The sequence below is a fragment of the Amblyraja radiata genome, chromosome 21, assembly GCF_010909765.2.
Source record: "Amblyraja radiata isolate CabotCenter1 chromosome 21, sAmbRad1.1.pri, whole genome shotgun sequence".
NCBI classification, from domain to species: Eukaryota; Metazoa; Chordata; class Chondrichthyes; order Rajiformes; family Rajidae; genus Amblyraja; species Amblyraja radiata.
Genome location: NC_045976.1, coordinates 20,499,035 through 20,518,377, shown reverse-complemented (window position 1 = coordinate 20,518,377; position 19,343 = coordinate 20,499,035). Strand labels below are relative to the sequence as shown.

Below are 19,343 nucleotides of genomic sequence, written 5' to 3'. Positions count from 1 at the left end.
GACCATGAAGGAGACTCACCAGAGACCACCAGCGAACATGTGATGATCATGAGGCAAGCGTAGAGTCTCCTGCACTCGCCTAAAAAGTCACCTAAGTGGGACAGGCCCTTTAACCAACAAGGTCACAGTATCACCTAATAACTGTTATCAATTGCAGGCACAAACTGTCAGGAAAGGGTATATGGGGTCTCACCTGGAGGTGAGTCCATCTCGGCACACTGAGTTAATGTCTTTGAAAAGGGGAGCGTCAGTTCACCATGGTTTCTTCACAATATGTAGTTAATGTTAGCAATCAGCCACACTTTCAGAACCTTGGATAATCAGAGGTGACCAATGACTTTGTTGGAAAAACAAAATTCCAGCAAACATATTAATATTTAATGCAGGATCATCAACATCGAGATGATGGCAATGAACAAATGGTTTCAAACATAACCAGGTCAATAATGTACAAATATGCAGTTATTGCAAGTACACTGCAACTGTTCTCATTGCACTTATTGAGTAAGCTTGTGATGAGATATAATATTTGCATGTCAACATTGGTGCAAGCACTACCAAACATATATTCCTTTGAGGTTTTAATAAAGTGCAGGGAAAAGCCCTGAGCTGTAGCTTGTGCCTACAGTCAGCTTAACCATGAGAAGAGATGGTAGTAGCATCTGCAAACAAGCAGCACACCATTACACCGGTGTATCCATCCCTCAGAGGCACCATATCAGATACTGGCACCAGAAGGGAATGGATTAAATTACTGGGACTCAGTGGGGTCATGATCAGGTAACATAGGAAGACGACTTCGGTCATGGATCTAAAGAGGTTAAGTCCAGTTAGTACGGCTGACTCAGAGGTCGGTTAAACCCCCAGTGGGAGCGAGAGAAAGTATGACTCTTGGATAGGAACTCTGAGGAGGGTTCAGACCAGCTCATTGAGATGACCAGAAGCATGGTGAAATGCACATCCACATTCTTTCCAGAATGGGTGCAGATGCACGATAACCTCACTCCCACCTTGGACATAGTTTGTTCTTGCTAGGCATCAGCAATGTCGAAGTAACACAAAGCTGAAGAAGCATGTTTCGCACAGAATCAATTCAATGCATCATGCAGCACAGAAACAGCCCCTTGACCCATCAAGTCCATGCCAACCATCAGGTACTAATTCCATTTCCCAGCACTTAGTCCTTGGCCACATCCGGTCACTACATCCCATCTGAAACCTCCCAAGTTCTGCTAATTCTGAACCAGCAGCAGGCAGAGTCTGACAACAGCTGCCATTAGAGAGCCAACGATAAGGTTAAGATTAATTTGTCTGTCTAGACTAACTGCTTGAAGATCAGACGCCAATTGTGCAACCAATGCACACACCATAATTTGCCCTATTAGTAGAGTATACAGTTGACATTGGGGTAATTGAACTACTGTCCACTTGCAAGAGGTCTGGACCTGTCTTGTGGCCTTTAGTCATCCAACTACTTTCCACAGTATTACACCCAAGTCTGCACCTCCAGACTACATGAACACAAGTTGGCGCCTTGTTATTTAAAAATGCTAATCAAGGATACAAGCTCATCACAGGCATCCTAAACAACATCTGTACCACAGAGACAAGAACAGAGTCAGCTGTTTAGCTGCCACAGGGAAATTCATGCTAAGTGAAACCCATTGACTTTGACTTAGTCTAGTCCGCTCATACATTTCATTCATCTGTCCCTAACCTAGCTTAACCAATATGAATCGGAGGTGTTAGTGAAGATGTCACTTTAAAGGAAAAAAGGACATAGGCCATTTTCACTTTATGATGTGTTTCAAGAATATGAAGTTCTTTCCTTGCATGATATTTGTCCATTATTCAAATAACATTCACTTGAATGTTCACAGGATGGGTCAGTGAGCCCAGATGTTCGAGGACAATCCAGATGTCACATCATGAGGTCAAATAAAGTTACTCAACCTACTTTATGGAGTCTGACATCAACCAGCAATCAATGCTGCCAGAGGCAGCCTGCTACCATCAGGCTCTCTTACTGAATGATGATTTTATGTAAGCAATGATAGTGAACGTGCAGATGGCTCAAAGGATTATAGTGGCGCTGAACTTACTTAAATATTCTTCAATATTACCAAGCAACCCCATGACCTGAACCCACAGGTTGTGCCAATAGTCAACAAGTTATGGTAACTTTGTAAAAAGAGGAAGATCTTATTTTCTTTGGTGCTTGGAAGCATAAAGGAGACCTGATAGAAGTATAAAATTATGAGACACAGATTGGGTAGACAGTCAGAACCCTTTTCCCCCCACGATAAAATGTCAAAGACTAGAGGGCACGGCTATTTGGTGAGAAGGGCAATGTTTAAAGGACATGTATGGGGCATGTTTTGTTTTAAACACAAAGAGTAGTGGATGCCTGGAACGTGCTGCTAGGAATGGTAGCAGACGAGGATGACAGTGGGATTGAATATGATGGGAATGGAGGGATATGGATCACATGTAGGCAGAGGAGTTTAGTTTAACTTGGCATCATGTTCGGCATGGACATCGTGGGCCAAAGGACCAGCTTCTGTGCTGTGCCATGTATCTCACGACGAGAAAATGTACTACAGATGCCAAATGTCAGGAGAGCGTGCCACCACACATGCATTGATGGATGAGAAATGCGTGTCATTGAAAATACATAGTTGTGTGAAGAATCCCACAAGTATATATGGAAAGATATTTCCCCTTGAAGCAAATTCTGTGCAACTCACGGTTTTTCTCTCACAGAAACTTGGCAGCATGGTGGCGTAACGGTAGAGTTGCTGCCTTACAGCATGAGAGACCCGTGTTCGATCCTGACTTCGGGTGCTGTCTGAACGGAGTTTGTTCGTTCTCCCCGTGGCTTTTGTCCGAGATCTTCGGTTTCCTCCCACACTCCACAAACGTACAGGTTTGTACGTTAATTGGCTTGGTATAAATGTAAATTGTCCCTAGTGTGTGAAGGATAGCGTTAGTGTGCAGGGATCGCTGGTTGGTGCAGACTCGGTGGGTCGAAGAGCCTGTATCTGTAAACTAAACTAAACTTCATGAAAGCACTGGGACCAAAGTACAGCTATCAAACTATGTTAGAACGCAAATGCATAAATCCTCAGGCTAACTGGTATAGATTTGACAGTAATTTCCAATGAGACTGAAAGAGAACTGAATATAATTTTGAAGCGAAGGAAATAGGTGACGTTTCGGATCGAGACCCTTCAGAAGGGTCTCGACCCGAAACGTCGCCTATTTCCTTCGCTTCATAGATGCTGCCTCACCCACTGAATTTCTCCAGCATTTTTGTCTACCTTCGATGTTCCTTCTTAAACTCTTGAATATATATTTTGATCAAGTGAAACAATGGCCATTTTCAATTGCTAGTTATTCCACGGAAAATAGAGACGGGTTGTTTCGAGTCTTTCCAATCTCAGTGAGAAACCTAGAACTTTGTGTTGTTCTGTTCCTGAAAGTAGATTTATGAATTTGACTGGGGTATGTTCTTATGCAGATTTTATTATAAAGAACAAACAAAAATCAAAATGTACTAGCTTGACAGTTCAGCAGCTTACCAAACCTTTCACAGGGATAGATTTGCTCGGCCAATGAAAGTATATTACACCGTTGCTGCTTGGCCAATTTGTTATTTAGTCGTATTTACAAGTGGTTCACAGCTGACCCGTGAAACTTTAGTTGACCTGTAAATGTCACTGAGCAGATCCTAAGCCGCAGTCACACAGCTATGTTCTATGAAACAGAAAAATAATGCAGACTGCCACCCATGGGAGAAACAAAACCAAAAAATAACTTAATCAACGGGGTAAGCACCAGGTGGAGGTTAGATGGCAATTAATGCAAGTTGACAAACAAGTTAGCTCCTTCAAAGAGTTTGGTAAAAACAATTATACAGATCTAACACACCTCCACATGTCTTTAAGCTAGTTTACAATCACAGACAAAGCCAGGACCAGTGTTATCTTCCTGCAGCAAATGGAGGACTAGGGATCAATGACAATTTTCTTCACAATCATTCAGGGATTGTTCTTCAGATTTAAATACTGCAGTAACATGCACCACATTTGTATCAGTGGTGAAGTGCAGATAAGCAGAGTGCTCAGGAATATCCCAACACATTCAAAGACATGGGAAGGAGAATTGGATTCAGCCCGCCTGAACCTACCTGATATCCCGGTTGCTGGACACTTTAAATCTCCCTCCCATTCATACACAGACCTTTCTGCCCTCGGTCTCCTTAATTGTCAGAGTGAGGCTAAACACAAATTGGAGGAACAGCATTTCATATTTCGCTTGGGCAGCTTACAGCCCAGTGGTATGAATATTGATTTATCTCACTTCAGGTAGCCCCGGCATTCCCTCTCTCTCTCTCTCTCTCTCTCTCTCTCTATCCCTCCCCCACCCAAGTCGCATTCCCTCTCGCTATCCCACCCCCACCCAAGTCACACTACCTTCTCATTTTCACCCTACAAACAGCTGACAATGGCCTCTTTCCTTTATCATTGTAACTTTTTTGCATATCTTTCATTCATTGTACTTTATCTCTCCATATCACTGCCTATATCTCTCGTTTCCTTTATCCCTAACCAGTCTGAAGAAGGGTCTCGGCCTGACTCGTGGGGGCAGGAGCATCTACCTACTCGTGCAGGTCAATAGCACCTGCCCACAAAGTGATCAGCGGTGATATCATCCACCTTACCATAGAAGCAAGACGGATCACATTGATACTGCCATTGGGTCAGAGTTAATGCCGTCTCATAGATGCAATCTAATGAATAAGAAATTACAAGAGCTGGAATAACATTATGCTCATGAGATAGACACAAAAAGCTGGAGTAACTCAGCAGGACAGGCAGCATCTCTGAAGAGAAGAAATGGGTGACGTTTCAGGTCAAGGCCCATCTTCAGATGGTCATGACGATGTTTACAGTACCAAAATAGTAGAACTTCCAGATGAAGGAAACCCGTGTGCACCTATTTTGATGAATGACATCAGAGATTGAGAAGGGAATAGAGCCGTTTATTATGAATGACCCATACACGGTACAGAGAAGTACAGCTCCTCAATGAAGAGAATGCACTCAAAACGATCTTCTGCTGCAGATAATTACTCAATGGAAAGAGGCAGGCAGGCCTTGGATCTCCTCAAAGAGAAATTGACACCTGACACATCCTGCCAGCAAGATGAGCTAATACTTGGCTCATCTGCATTCTCTCACACTTTGTCTCTCACTCCTACAGCTCCGCTGATGTGTTTGAGAGTTCATTTTTGTCGATTTACATTCTATTTTTGTATTAAGTCTCTTTATAATGTATCAGTATTTCATATATATATTTATATATACTGATACTAATGTATCACGATATATAGTCTCATTATAATGTATCAATAATGTAATACATGTTTCTTATCGATAAAATCACATTTTTTCACTCTTACATGGGAAAATAAATGCTGCCCGATGGTCTGATGACGTATTTCAGAACTGAATCTTAAATCAAGTAATACAAACAAAATGTTGGTCAACTTACTAATGTACATTTAGGAAAAAATGTTGATTGGGTTGAACATTTCAAGGCCCTTAATGCGTGAATAGTTGTAGATATATCAATTCCATTTAATCGAAAATAAAACTGCTGGGTTCCGACCAAAAACATCACCTATTCCTTTTCTCCAGATATGCTGCCTGACCTGCTGAGTTAAATGTACATTTAGGAAAAAATGTTGATTGGGTTGAACATTTCAAGGCCCTTAATCTGTAAACAGTTGTAGATATATCAATTACATTTAATAGAAAATGAAACTGCTAGGAGGCTAAGCCGGCTAAACTCTGCAGGTTAGCATCATCTTTGTGGAGGCAGAAAGAAGAAAGGAATAGTCGAAGTTTCTGGTCGAGACCCTGCATCAGGACTGATTATTCAATTTAAAATATCAGCCTCCTGTCATTCCTCAATCTCTTCCTTAATGGCAACATTATGTTTGAATGAGGCAGCATATGTTACAAGAGTTACTTCACGGGGTTCCTTTACAGTTAAGGAATGCTGCAGTTCCTAAGAAATCTACTAAGGTGCCAAATTTGGCACTCAGGCCAAAGATTCATTTTCAATATTTCTGTCATTGTACTATTTTCAAAACGAGTCATTAGTATTCATCATAAGCAACCACAGAGCACAGAAGGTATTTATACTTTTCATCTTGATAAAATCAACACCAAAATCTTCCGTTCAAGGATCATTATGGATCTTATCCAGCAGCCAGTAGCACTTTCACCCACACTATTTTACCAGAAGGAAAAAATTCTTCAAATTAAAGCTAACCAATTGGTAAAGATCAACATACTCTTAAAAACAGGAAACAAACCAAATCATCTTTTACACTATCAAAAACGAAGCCTAGCTTTATTCTGACTGACCAGTTCACCTTGATCACACTCATTCAGGCAATAATGCTTTTGCGTAGATTTCTTGTGTGATTTTTATATTGAACAGTCGGGAGATTTTTGTATGGGAGAATCAATTTTAATTTGTATTTCAGAAATACATGGTTTGACAAGGTTTGACACAAAAATTAACACACCCCAGGCCCAAGTGCCTTTGAAGGGCACTAAATGTTGATATTTTCTTGAATTAACGCAGGTTTAAAAAAAAATCCAAACTGGAAATGATTTGCCCTTTCTAAAAGTGCTGCCTCATGAGACTCCAGTATCTGAAGAAGGGTCTCTATCCGAAACGTCACCATGTTCTTTAGAGATGCTGCCTGACCCGCTGAGTTACTCCAGCAGTTTGTGTTCTTTTTTGTATTAACCACCATCTGCAGTTCTTTGTTTCTTCAGTATTTTCTGTGGCAATTTCAGATTTCCAGCTTCCAGAGTATATTGCATTTGTATTATTTTTCATCTATCCTGAAGCCTCCCAATATATAAATGACAATTAGAGATATTGAAATTCTTGCTCTCCCTGGGGTTACAAACTGGAGAGATTAGAAATGTGGCAAATTAAACTGTCGCTTCAAAGAGAACCGCTGGCATTCAGCCATTCCGAGGTCAGCAAGTCACGGAATTACGCAGTCTTGCTGCATGTCCAAGACTTGCCTAATGAAAAATACATATGTCACTCCATTCCATTGCTAGATTGGAAATGGAGTCCTGTAGAGTGCAGGGCAGCCTAATCAATTTGAAATAGCACTGTATTACAATGGGGAATTCGCCTCTCCAATATTACACTACACAGAACTGGTAACAGCAGTAGCAATGGAATGGAATTACACATCCAGTAAATTAGATGGAAAAAGTCAAGTTCAGTACTTTTTAACTTGTACACTTGTATTACTGAAATTAATGTTTTTAAATTTTAATGTCTCTTTTATTTAAAACCTGAATACAATATCTGCATATCAGACATAAACTATTAAACAGATGCGGCCTGACCTGCTAAGCATTTTTCAGTATCCAACTTCTTGTCCTTAAAAGGCCTTCATGCTCAGTGCACCCTTTCTAGGGCAACATTATGCTTCGTCACCACAATAAGGCAATTTCTACTAGAAATATCTCATCTCTCTTCTATCCAATTGCAGAAGATTAGATTGATTTATTTTTGCACCCTTTTGTCTCAATTTCACCTCTAGTCTTTATTTCCACCCACCTACCAATCACCCATTCATCTGATCCACATATTACTTAACAGTTCCAACCTCTTTTTACCAGCTTCCTCCACTCTACTCCACCATCTGCAGATGACCAACTTTTGCAATGGTTCGCTACCCAGAGGACCATGTACGGGAAAATCACCGCACTTGGGACAAGATCAGGGTCAGCTGGAAACAGACAGACAGAGAGGAATAGGTGGATAGAGGAGAGGTGGCGTTTCCTATCAGGGCATATTGTGCGTGCAGTGACCAGGACTAGCGCACCCAAGGTAATTTTATTACAAAAGATATTTGAGGTCTTGAGGCTCTGGACACCATGTGTAAATGACTTCATGTAATTCCTACAGGAAAAACACATAATTGAACAGGCGTTGGATGATCCTCTGGAAGGGACTTCCACACCGAGCCCATCCACCAGCCAACAGCACCGCAGTAGGCACAGTGCTAGCATCGACCTCACCACACCCAGAGGTGCTGAAGAAGGGACAGGTGTAGACAGCATTAGTAGTGTGAGTATATAAACTTGATGCTTATTGGACAATGCACCCACCCAGCATTTTGCTGATTATTATATTTGCGCTCTGAATTTCCAGCTCCATAAAAGTATTCGAGACTGCTCGAGATTGTTGCAGGAAGGACGCATGACACCAATGGGCTTCATGCACAGGACATTCGACTTCTGTCACTCAATGATCGAAGATGAAATAAGTGATGGTCAATGGGATTTAGCATGGCTTATGATAAATGGGGCGATGACTTATAGAAATAACAAGGTATAGATAAATTCCTAAATTTATTCCCTTAATTCAGCGTCTCTGCTCACATCATAAAGCAACATAGTTTTAATGTCTGGTGTTGTCTGTGCAGTTAATGGAAGCACGTGCACCTGAGGCGCAGCGTCCACTGGTTCCTCAACCTCGCCAGCCTCACTTCTATGACCAGGTATTAACAAAGAAATGTGCGCTTCCCTAACTTGATTCATAATGTGTGTTTTTTTTTTACATTGACTAATACATAACTCTGTGATTCTAAAGTACACAGACAGGCCCTATGGACTGCCCCGTGCAATGGGGGGACATCCACCATTCCGTGCTGAACAGGTAAACTATTGTGTTTTGTGCAATATAAATTTAAAAATAAACATTACCATGCGCATATGGACAACAACTTATTCATGAGTTGTGTTAATGAGATTCAAAATAAGAACTCTGATCTTCAAAGGGTACTTTAATGAAAGGTCCCGCAATTGTAAGGTCCGTGAGAAATTTTTGACATGTAACCTCTTAATTTCCTTCTAGAGACACTCAACATCACCTCTGATGTTTGCAGAGCTGCAGCCTGCTCGAAATACACCTTTGCCTGTTGTTTACGGAGAGGTCCGTGCAAAAAGTCCTTTTCAAGAAAGTGCAGCAGGCTGCGCTGACGTCAACTACTCCAGTTAACCCTCGGAAGCTGTGAAAAATCTGTGTGTGTAGATTTTTTTTGTGGTGTTTCAAATGACAGTTTGAGTTTTCGTTTATTTAATTTGTTGGCCACTCACCATTTGGTGTTACATCTGTAGTCCTTTGTAAATGTCTGTATGTTAATATATGTGCCCTTTACTCTTGTGCATTTTCTTTTTGTTGGTGGCTACACATTTTATTATATCCTGAAGTGTGATAAAGCTTTTACCTCTGCATTTTGATTGTCATTGCCATTGCTTGTTTAAAATAAACTTATCTTTTACTATCAGCTTGATGTCTGCAAATCGTCATTAATACATCACTACAAGACGAATGTCTCTAATGTTATAATCCCTCTCATGCTGAAACACAAAAGACCTTAATGGAGGTGATATTCTCACATTTTGACTCATTAACATTTCTGAGTGTGCAGGACACTGAAATGTCCAGCTTTTTAAACGTGTTCTTCACCTCTTGGTAGAAAATAAAATAAGACAATCAGCACGGTAAATGTGATACAAAGTCTTTATTCCTATTTGAAAATATAAGAAGACGACTTCTGTCACATATTGAGAGGAGATGCATCACACAAAACATTTGTCTGTAAAAGGGCCTCGCAAACACGAAATACAACAAATGAGGCACGCCAGATGATTTAAAACACATTATATCCATCAACCTCCGCAACAAGCGTCAACTCAGGCATTTAAAGGGACAATGCAATGTTCTAAACGGCAGGTTTTGCGGACGGACATCTTAGAGGAAGCACTTTTCAGAGGACAACACTAGGAAGTCAGCTTATAACATGCAGTAGTGTTCCCATGGTCGGCTACCCATCAATAATGCTGTCCTGCCACGGCACACTCCCCAATTGTGAATTGTAGTAAGCGCAGAGATGGTTTCTTTGCTCTTTCACACAGGATATGCCCGAGTTACCTTTCAAACGCTGCAGTGAGACCATTTTCAACTTGTTCGCACCACTTCTCCAAGCACCTAGTGTTACTTCCCGTGTCACTGTCCACTAGGTCACCGTCCTGGATGGATGTTGCTGATCCAGCAGCTGCACCTCTCATTCGGATCAGGTTGTGCAGAACACATGCTGCATATACTATACTCTCCACATTCTTGGGCTTCTGCTCCATTGTCTTGAGCAAGCATCTAAATCTGTTTGCCAAGATGCCAAAAGAATTTTCTACTACCCTCCTGGCCCTTGACAGCCTGTAATTGAAGATCCTCTGTTCCCTAGTTAGATTCCTCTGTGGATATGGCTTCATAATCCAGGGCCGTAATGCAAAGGCTTCGTCAGCAACCATCGCATATGGGATGTCCGGGCTGTCTTCTCCTGACAGTGGTTCTGGATCAGGCATGCCTGCTGTTCCACCTTCCATTTTATTTCCAAGCCAGGTTTCTTTCCAAATCCGGCCATCACCAACACTTCCAGGTGTGCCCACATCCACATACAGGAAGTTGTAGTTATAATCAACCACCGCCATGAGTACAATTGAGTGGAATTTCTTGTAATTGAAATAATTTGAGCCACCTCCGGGTGGTTTACGAATTGCCACATGCTTGCCATCCAAAGCCCCACATGTGTGAGCAAAGTTCCACCTGTTTTCAAACCCCAGTGCAACTTTCTTCCACGCATCTGGTGTACTGGGGCATTCCATCACTTCAGCTGAATAAAATTGGATGATCGCCTCACAGGTTTCTCTGACAATACCACAGATGCTGTTGGTGGCGACAAGAAAGTTGTAAGACAGACTTTTATAAGAATCGCCTGAGGCCAAGTAGCGGAGGGTGATTGCTATGCGCAACCCTGGTTCCAGTGCCTTTCTCATTACAGTGTCAGTCTTCTTCAGCAGAGGTCCCAAATTATTCTTTAACTCATTAAAGAGCTCGGGTGAAATTCTGACAAAGTTTTTGAATGCACTTTTATCCTCTTCGCACAGCACATTAAGCAGTTGCTCATATTGTCCTAATTGAGGTCTCCGTTGAAACATGGGCTTAACCCAGTGAGACTTCCTCTTAATTATCTTTTTAATTAATCTCACCCTTCTGCCTTCACGCAAGCGTTTTCGATGCTCATGTTGCGCTAATGCATACAGCACGTCAATGAAAATAACAACCAGCCTGTACTCGAACCAACTTTGTATAGGCATGTCTGCAAATGAGACAATTCTACGAACGGAGGATATTTATATAGCGTGTGAAAAAAAAGTGACATCATTTGTGCCACGTGATTAACTACACTACAGTCCACGATGTTCATTCACGATTAACGGGAAAGATCGGGAGACGGACAAGTCAGTCGCACAAATGACAGAATTGCCGAGTACCGTGGGAACTCTTTATCGTGGGAACACTTTATCGTGCGGAACTCGTGCTGGACCACGACCACTTCACTCGGGTGACATCTTGCTTCAGGTCGCACCGTGAGAACTCGCCATTACAGTTAAGGAATGCTGCAGTTCCTAAGAAATCTACTAAGGTGCCAAATTTGGCACACAGGCCAAAGATTCATTTTCAAATATTTCTGTCATTGTACTATTTTCAAAACGAGTCATTAGTATTCATCATAAGCAACCACAGAGCACAGAAGGTATTTATACTTTTCATCTTGATAAAATCAACACCAAAATCTTCCGTTCAAGGATCATTATGGATCTTATCCAGCAGCCAGTAGCACTTTCACCCACACTATTTTACCAGAAGGAAAAAATTCTTCAAATTAAAGCTAACCAATTGGTAAAGATCAACATACTCTTAAAAACAGGAAACAAACCAAATCATCTTTTACACTATCAAAAACGAAGCCTAGCTTTATTCTGACTGACCAGTTCACCTTGATCACACTCATTCAGGCAATAATGCTTTTGCGTAGATTTCTTGTGTGATTTTTATATTGAACAGTCAGGAGATTTTTGTATGGGAGAATCAATTTTAATTTGTATTTCAGAAATACATGGTTTGACAAGGTTTGACACAAAAATTAACACACCCCAGGCCCAAGTGCCTTTGAAGGGCACTAAATGTTGATATTTTCTTGAATTAACGCAGGTTTAAAAAAAAATCCAAACTGGAAATGATTTGCCCTTTCTAAAAGTGCTGCCTCATGAGACTCCAGTATCTGAAGAAGGGTCTCTATCCGAAACGTCACCATGTTCTTTAGAGATGCTGCCTGACCCGCTGAGTTACTCCAGCAGTTTGTGTTCTTTTTTGTATTAACCACCATCTGCAGTTCTTTGTTTCTTCAGTATTTTCTGTGGCAATTTCAGATTTCCAGCTTCCAGAGTATATTGCATTTGTATTATTTTTCATCTATCCTGAAGCCTCCCAATATATAAATGACAATTAGAGATATTGAAATTCTTGCTCTCCCTGGGGTTACAAACTGGAGAGATTAGAAATGTGGCAAATTAAACTGTCGCTTCAAAGAGAACCGCTGGCATTCAGCCATTCCGAGGTCAGCAAGTCACGGAATTACGCAGTCTTGCTGCATGTCCAAGACTTGCCTAATGAAAAATACATATGTCACTCCATTCCATTGCTAGATTGGAAATGGAGTCCTGTAGAGTGCAGGGCAGCCTAATCAATTTGAAATAGCACTGTATTACAATGGGGAATTCGCCTCTCCAATATTACACTACACAGAACTGGTAACAGCAGTAGCAATGGAATGGAATTACACATCCAGTAAATTAGATGGAAAAAGTCAAGTTCAGTACTTTTTAACTTGTACACTTGTATTACTGAAATTAATGTTTTTAAATTTTAATGTCTCTTTTAATTATAAAACCTGAATACGTTTTTAAATATCTGCATATCAGACATGTAAACCTATTAAACAGATGCGGCCTGACCTGCTAAGCATTTCCAGATTTCCAGTATCCAACTTTAACATTTTGTCCTTACTCCAAACCTGGATACCTTCATGCTCAGTGCATACCCTTTCTAGGGCAACATTATGCCTTCGTCACCACATTATATGCATTGGCAATTTCTACTAGATTGAATATCTCATCTCTCTTCTATCCAATTGTTTCAGCAAGATTAGATTGATTTATTTTTGCACCCTTTTGTCTCAATTTCACCTCTAGTCTTTATTTCCACCCACCTACCAATCACCCATCCTCATCTGTATCCACATATTACTTAACAGTTTTGGCCAACCTCTTTTTACCAGCTTCCTCCCCTCTACTCCACCAGTCTGAAGAAGGGGCCTGACCCGAAACGCCATCTGCCCATTTCCCTCCATTTCCCTACCTGACCCATTGAGTTTCTCCAGCACTTAGATATTCACGTATAGATATAAGATGAGATTTAAAGGGGACCTGAGGGGTAATTTTTGAACAGAGAAGGTGCTGGGTATATGGAAAGTTCTGCAGAGGAAGTTGGAGAGGGGCATACAATTAGAACATTTAGAAGACTTTTAGACAGGTACATGGAGAGGTAAGGTTTAGAGTTGGTTTAGAGGTAAGGTTGAAAATGGCGGCGGCGCGGGCACATCGCGACGCCCCGTGTCTCCCAAGAATTCGAGAAATAGCGACAATTCCCCTACCTGTCTCAAGGCTGCTCACACGGAGCAGTCTTGTATCCCTTTCGTACAGCCGACAGGAACTTCTGGACTTCGGTTCCTGCGGCTGCAACAACTTTCTGGGCGATCTCCGTCTCGCTCCTGAGCTCGTCAGAGCAGCGGAGCACCGGAGCTGCGGGGCTGGAGAACGCCAGCAGAGCCGTGGGGCTGGAGACCGCCAGCGGAGCCACGGAGCAACGGAGCGGCAGAACACCAGCGCACACCAAGCCAGCTCGGCCGACCGGAAGCACCAACAGACGGCGACGCGTACGAAAGCACCGCCGGGGACGCAGAGGTGGGTTAAAGGCCAGGTTAGAGCTAGCCCCACACAGGCTAGCGATTCCTAGCCTTTTCCTCGCTAACGTGCACTCACTGGCAAACAAAATGGACGAACTCCGGCTAAGGATCACCTCCCACAACTGGATCAAAGACTGCAAGATCCTGATCTTCACAGAAACTTGGCTCAACATCGACGTTCCTGATAGTGCCATCCAGCTAACGGGGCGTCATTTACTCCGAGCGAACAGAACAACAGACTCTGGTAAGACCAGAGGTGGGGGTCTATGCATATATGTAAATAAAGCATGGTGCACGGACACCACCATCATCGAGAGTCACTACTCAGCTAACCTAGAGTTCCTCTTGGTTAGATGTAGACCGTTCTATCTGCCCAGAGAGTTCACCTCCACTGTTGTGACTGCAGCCTATATTCCTCCTGATGCTAATGCCAAGCTTGCAATGAAAGAGCTGCATACTGCCATTAGCAAACAAGACTCACAACCCCGAGGCAGCCTTCATTGTTGCGGGCGACTTCAATCACTCCAACCTGAAGACTGTACTCCCCAAATTCCACCAACATGTCTCCTTCGCCACTAGAGAAGACAAGACACTGGACAAAGTCTACACTAACATGGCTGAAGCTTACAAAGCCGTCCCCCTCCCCCACCTTGGTCAGTCTGATCACCTCTCACTGTTCCTGTTCCCAAAGTACTCCCCACTCATCAGACGGGTTGAACCAACTGTGAGGACAGTTAAAGTCTGGTCAGAGGAGGCGGACTCCACATTTCAGCAGTGTTTTGGAAACACTGACTGGAAGGCGTTTGCAGCCCAGGCCACCCTTGACTCCCACACGGACATTGATTCCTATATGTTCTGGACTTTATAAACTCTGCCATCAACAGTGTCACCTCCCTCAAACGGGTGACCATATTCCCGAATCAGAAGCCATGGATGAACAGCGAGGTCAGGCTACTGCTGAAAGCACGGGACACCGCTTTCAGGTCAGGCGATGCCCGAACCTAAAGTTCATCCAGGGCTAACCTGAAGAGGGGCATCAAGAAGGCCAAGCACTGCCATAAGCTCAGGATTGAGGAGCACTTCAACAACAACTCCGACCCCTGATGCATGTGGCAAGGCATCCAGGCCATCACGGACTATAGACCCACCAACACCACCCCCACATCCAGCAACGCCTCCTTCCTTGAGGAGCTTAACCACTTTTATGGCCGCTTCGACAGGGACAGTCTAGAGATAGCCATCAAGGATGTGCTCCCTGCCGATCACCAACCCCTCACACTCACCCCCTACTACGTGTACGTGGCACTGAGTAGGACTAATGCACGTAAGGCTGCTGGCCCTGACGGCATCCCCGGGCGCGTCCTCAGGGCCTGTGCTGCGCAGCTGACAGACGTCTGGACTGACATCTTCAACCTGTCACTTGCCCAAGCAGTTGTCCCCACGTGCCTTAAAACCACCTCCATCGTGCCGGTGCCAAAACACTCCACTGCGGCAAGCCTCAACGACTTCCGCCCAGTTGCACTTACTCCCATCATCACCAAGTGCTTCGAGAGGCTGGTCCTGGCACACCTCAAAGGCTGCCTACCCCCGACATTGGATCCCTATCAGTTTGTCTACCGCAAGAACAGGAGTAAGGAGGATGCCATCTCAACGGCACTTCACTCCGCCCTCTCCCACCTCGACAACAGAGACACTTACGTAAGAATGCTGTTCATCGATTACAGCTCAGCATTCAACACCATTATACCCTCTAAACTGATCACCAAGCTCGGTGACCTGGGCATCGACCCCTCCCTCTGCAACTGGATACTGGACTTTCTAACCAACAGACCCCAGTCTGTTAGATTAGACACCTCTTCAACCCTCACCCTGAACACCGGCGTTCCACAGGGCTGTGTGCTGAGCCCCCTCCTCTACTCCCTCTTCAACTATGACTGCACACCTGTACATGGTACTAACACCATCATCAAGTATGCAGATGATACAACGGTGATTGGCCTCATCAGCAACAACGATGAGTCGGCCTATAGGGAGGAGGTCCAGCTCCTAGCAGCATGGTGTGCTGACAACAACCTGGCCCTTAACTCCAAGAAGACCAAGGAGCTCATTGTAGACTTCAGAAAGTCTAGGGGCGGCACGCTCACCCCCATCCACATTAACGGGACGGAGGTGGAACGTGTTTCCAGCATTAGATTCCTGGGGGTCAACATCTCCGATGACCTCTCTTGGACCCACAATACCTCAACTCTGGTCAAGAAGGCTCACCAGCGTCTCTTCTTCCTGAGGAGACTGAAGAAGGTCCATCTGTCTCCTCAGATTCTGGTGAACTTCTACCGCTGCACCATCGAGAGCATCCTTACCAACTGTACAGCAACTGCTCTGTCTCCGACCGGAAAGCATTGCAGAGGATGGTGAAAATTGCCCAACGCATCACCGGTTCCTCGCTCCCCCCCATTGAGTCTGTCCAAAGCAAGCGTTGTCTGCGAAGGGCGCTCAGCATTGCCAAGGACTGCTCTCACCCCAACCATGGACTGTTTACCCTCCTACCACCGGGAGGCGCTACAGGTCTCTCCGTTGCCAGACCAGCAGGTCCAGGAACAGCTTCTTCCCTGCGGCTGTTACACTACTCAACACTGTACCTCGGTGACTGCCAATCACCCCCCCCCCCCCCCCCCCCCGGACACTCCTCCCATCAGGAAAAACACTATGACATGACTGTATGCATGTAAATAGATTTATTTATTGCTCATATTCTATGTCGCTCTTCCAGGGAGATGCTAACTGCATTTCGTTGTCTCTGTACTGTACACTGCACAATGACAATTAAAGTTGAATCTGAATCTGAATCGGATAGAGGAGTACGAGCCAAATGCAGAGAAATGGGATCAGCTCAGGTAGGAACCGCAGTCGGCATGAATGAATTAGGCCAAAGGGTCTGTTTCCATGCTGTAAAACTTTATAACCTTTATAAGAATAGTAAAACCATAATTCAATCCTGAATTTCTATTTAAAAGCTCCAAGTCTTAAAAGTTCAGAGTTATGTTTCTTTTCTGATCATGTATTCAAGCATCAGCACAACTTCATTCACGTAAAGTAGACTGAATTAATTGTAGAATATCAGGCTGGACAAGGACTACAAGCAATGGAAAACGGGCAACAAAGGCCCATGCATTCTAACTTGGGTTACTGTCTTATCTGTATATGAATAAATAATAACCAAAGGGAATAAGTTAGGTCACTTTAAAATAAATGGATACTTACAGAATCCTTTAGTTCCTCTGAATCTTTTAGAGGACACCGAGCAGGCTTTGTTGGAATTTCATCACCACATTCATTGTCTGATGCATTGGGAGATTCTACAAGATCGAGTATTTCATCCCTCTTCTGTCCTCTAAATCTTATTTTGTCCAATCGTTTTAGCATGTTCAATACAGAGTTCTTTTCTTTCACTTTAACATGATGAACGTTGTTCCTGATAAAAAGGAAAACATACTTACAAAATATTCCCAAGCACTGTTCAGTTATCAGCACACACACTATTCAATGAAGAACAAGCAGGAAGATCTGAGAGATTAATAGATGTGCACGTGAAGCAGAGGCAATCTTGACAGTATTCAAAACTGATGACTCGTCGATTACCGAGAAACCTGTGGTTTATTGTCTATTACAAAACACGGCACTCAACATCACCACATCTCCACCAGTGTATAATTCTGAGCTACCCAGAACTTGTTTTGCTGTCACTGCACTGCCTATTATCAAAGAAATTCACAGAGAAAGTAGATAACTCATTTGCTCTAATTGCACCTTATCCTAAAATCAAATGAAAATTGTCAATCATGTGGAAACAAAACAAGCATCACAACGCCAATACGATTTCAACTCAGAAGACAAATAATTAAGAAGGTATGCAAAATACAGTAGCTCGAGATAAAACCACATGCAGTTTTATTAACCGGATGTACATTCACACATTATGAATGCGTAATCTCCTATCAGTTGCTAACAATGGGTTCCAATACTTCTCATTTATACTCCACTGTAAAATCTAATGAGAAATAACTTAGCAAAATCCAAAATAAGAATAGTTTTATATTCAGATGTAAAAAGTTAATTACTATCAATTGGGTTTTGATTTTGATGGAGAATCTTTTAAACATACCTTTCAGTATTTTCAAAAACCACCTCCTTTCTTAAAAAGGCACCCCCTATGTGCACTGTGCTTATCAGTCCATTGCAATTTTTTGCATTAAAAAAAATGTCAGGGTTGTGTGCGACCGGACAAGAGCAGGATGCACTGCCCTTCTAGATGTGCCCTAGAGAAGGTGATGTCAAACACCTCCCTGAACCAACTCCACCGTGGGCCAAAGAAATCCTCCCTGTACTGTTAATGACGACAACCATCTGTGAGCTGCTGAGCAGACTTCAGCGAGTTCACCGGTAGTTCTCAAATTCCTGCCACACTCGCCCTTCCATTGGCGTGGTAGGTGCCAGAGCATTTTTTCCAAACAGGCCATTTTGTTGATGGTGCACACAGGAAATGATCCACTATGGTGGCAGTGAAGCTTTAAGATGATGGATTCATGACATACCAAGTAGATTTATTTGGTCCTAAATGCTCCTTGCCCATGGAAGCAGTTCAGCTTTCTTGAAAGTGCAAGGACTTTGATGAGTCAGGATACGAGAAACTTGTCAAGGGATATATAACCTCTGAGCCTTTTTGCTCAAATAAGATCTGATAGTTTTACCTGCGATTCCCATTATCTTATTACACTGAGGGCTCCGCAATGCATTATCATTTAGTATCTATTAGCGTGCGAAGAACAAGCACTCAATTCATTTCAAGGGTTTGAACATCAAGGTCAGTTTATTGTCACATGTACCAATTAAGGTACAGTGAAATTCGAATTACCGTAGTCAAACTAAAAACAAAGCAACAAGATACACAACTACATCAAAGTTAACATAAACATCCACCACAGCGGATTCCCCACGTTCCTCACTGTGATGGAAGGCAATAAGGTCCAATCTCCTTCCTCTTTATTCTCCCGCGGTCGGGGCAATCGAAACTCCCGCATCGGGGCAATCAAACCTGCAGCTTAAAGTCCCCGATGTCGGTCTCTAACCAGAGACCGCGGGCTCCGCGATGTTAAAGTCCCGCAGGCTCCCGCGATGGAGCTCCCGGTCAATCTCCAGCAAAGGCCGCCATCTCCACGACTTTAGGCCACATTTCCGTTGAGGATAGATTAGAAAAAGTTTCCCCTAACTTCCCCCCCCCTCCCACATAAAACAAGCTAAAGAACACTAAAAAACATACATTTAACAAATACAAAACAGACACAAAGAAGGAACCGACAGACAG

The 19,343-nt window shown here is 43.1% G+C and overlaps 1 protein-coding gene across 5 annotated transcripts in view; it reads right to left on the bottom strand.

Moving 5' to 3' along the window:
• Nucleotides 1-19,343, bottom strand: part of gramd4 (GRAM domain containing 4) — a 112,353-nt gene that overhangs the window by 75,107 nt on the left and 17,903 nt on the right. For 4 of the 5 annotated variants that reach the window (XM_033039755.1, XM_033039751.1, XM_033039750.1 and 1 more), the window contains exon 2: nt 17,243-17,453. In XM_033039755.1, the coding sequence (XP_032895646.1) occupies nt 17,243-17,404 (162 nt within the window). In that variant the 5' untranslated portion in view covers nt 17,405-17,453. Of the gene's footprint in view, nt 1-2,747; nt 2,877-17,242; nt 17,454-19,343 lie in introns of those variants that run through there. The other variant, XM_033039754.1, reaches the window with a different exon arrangement.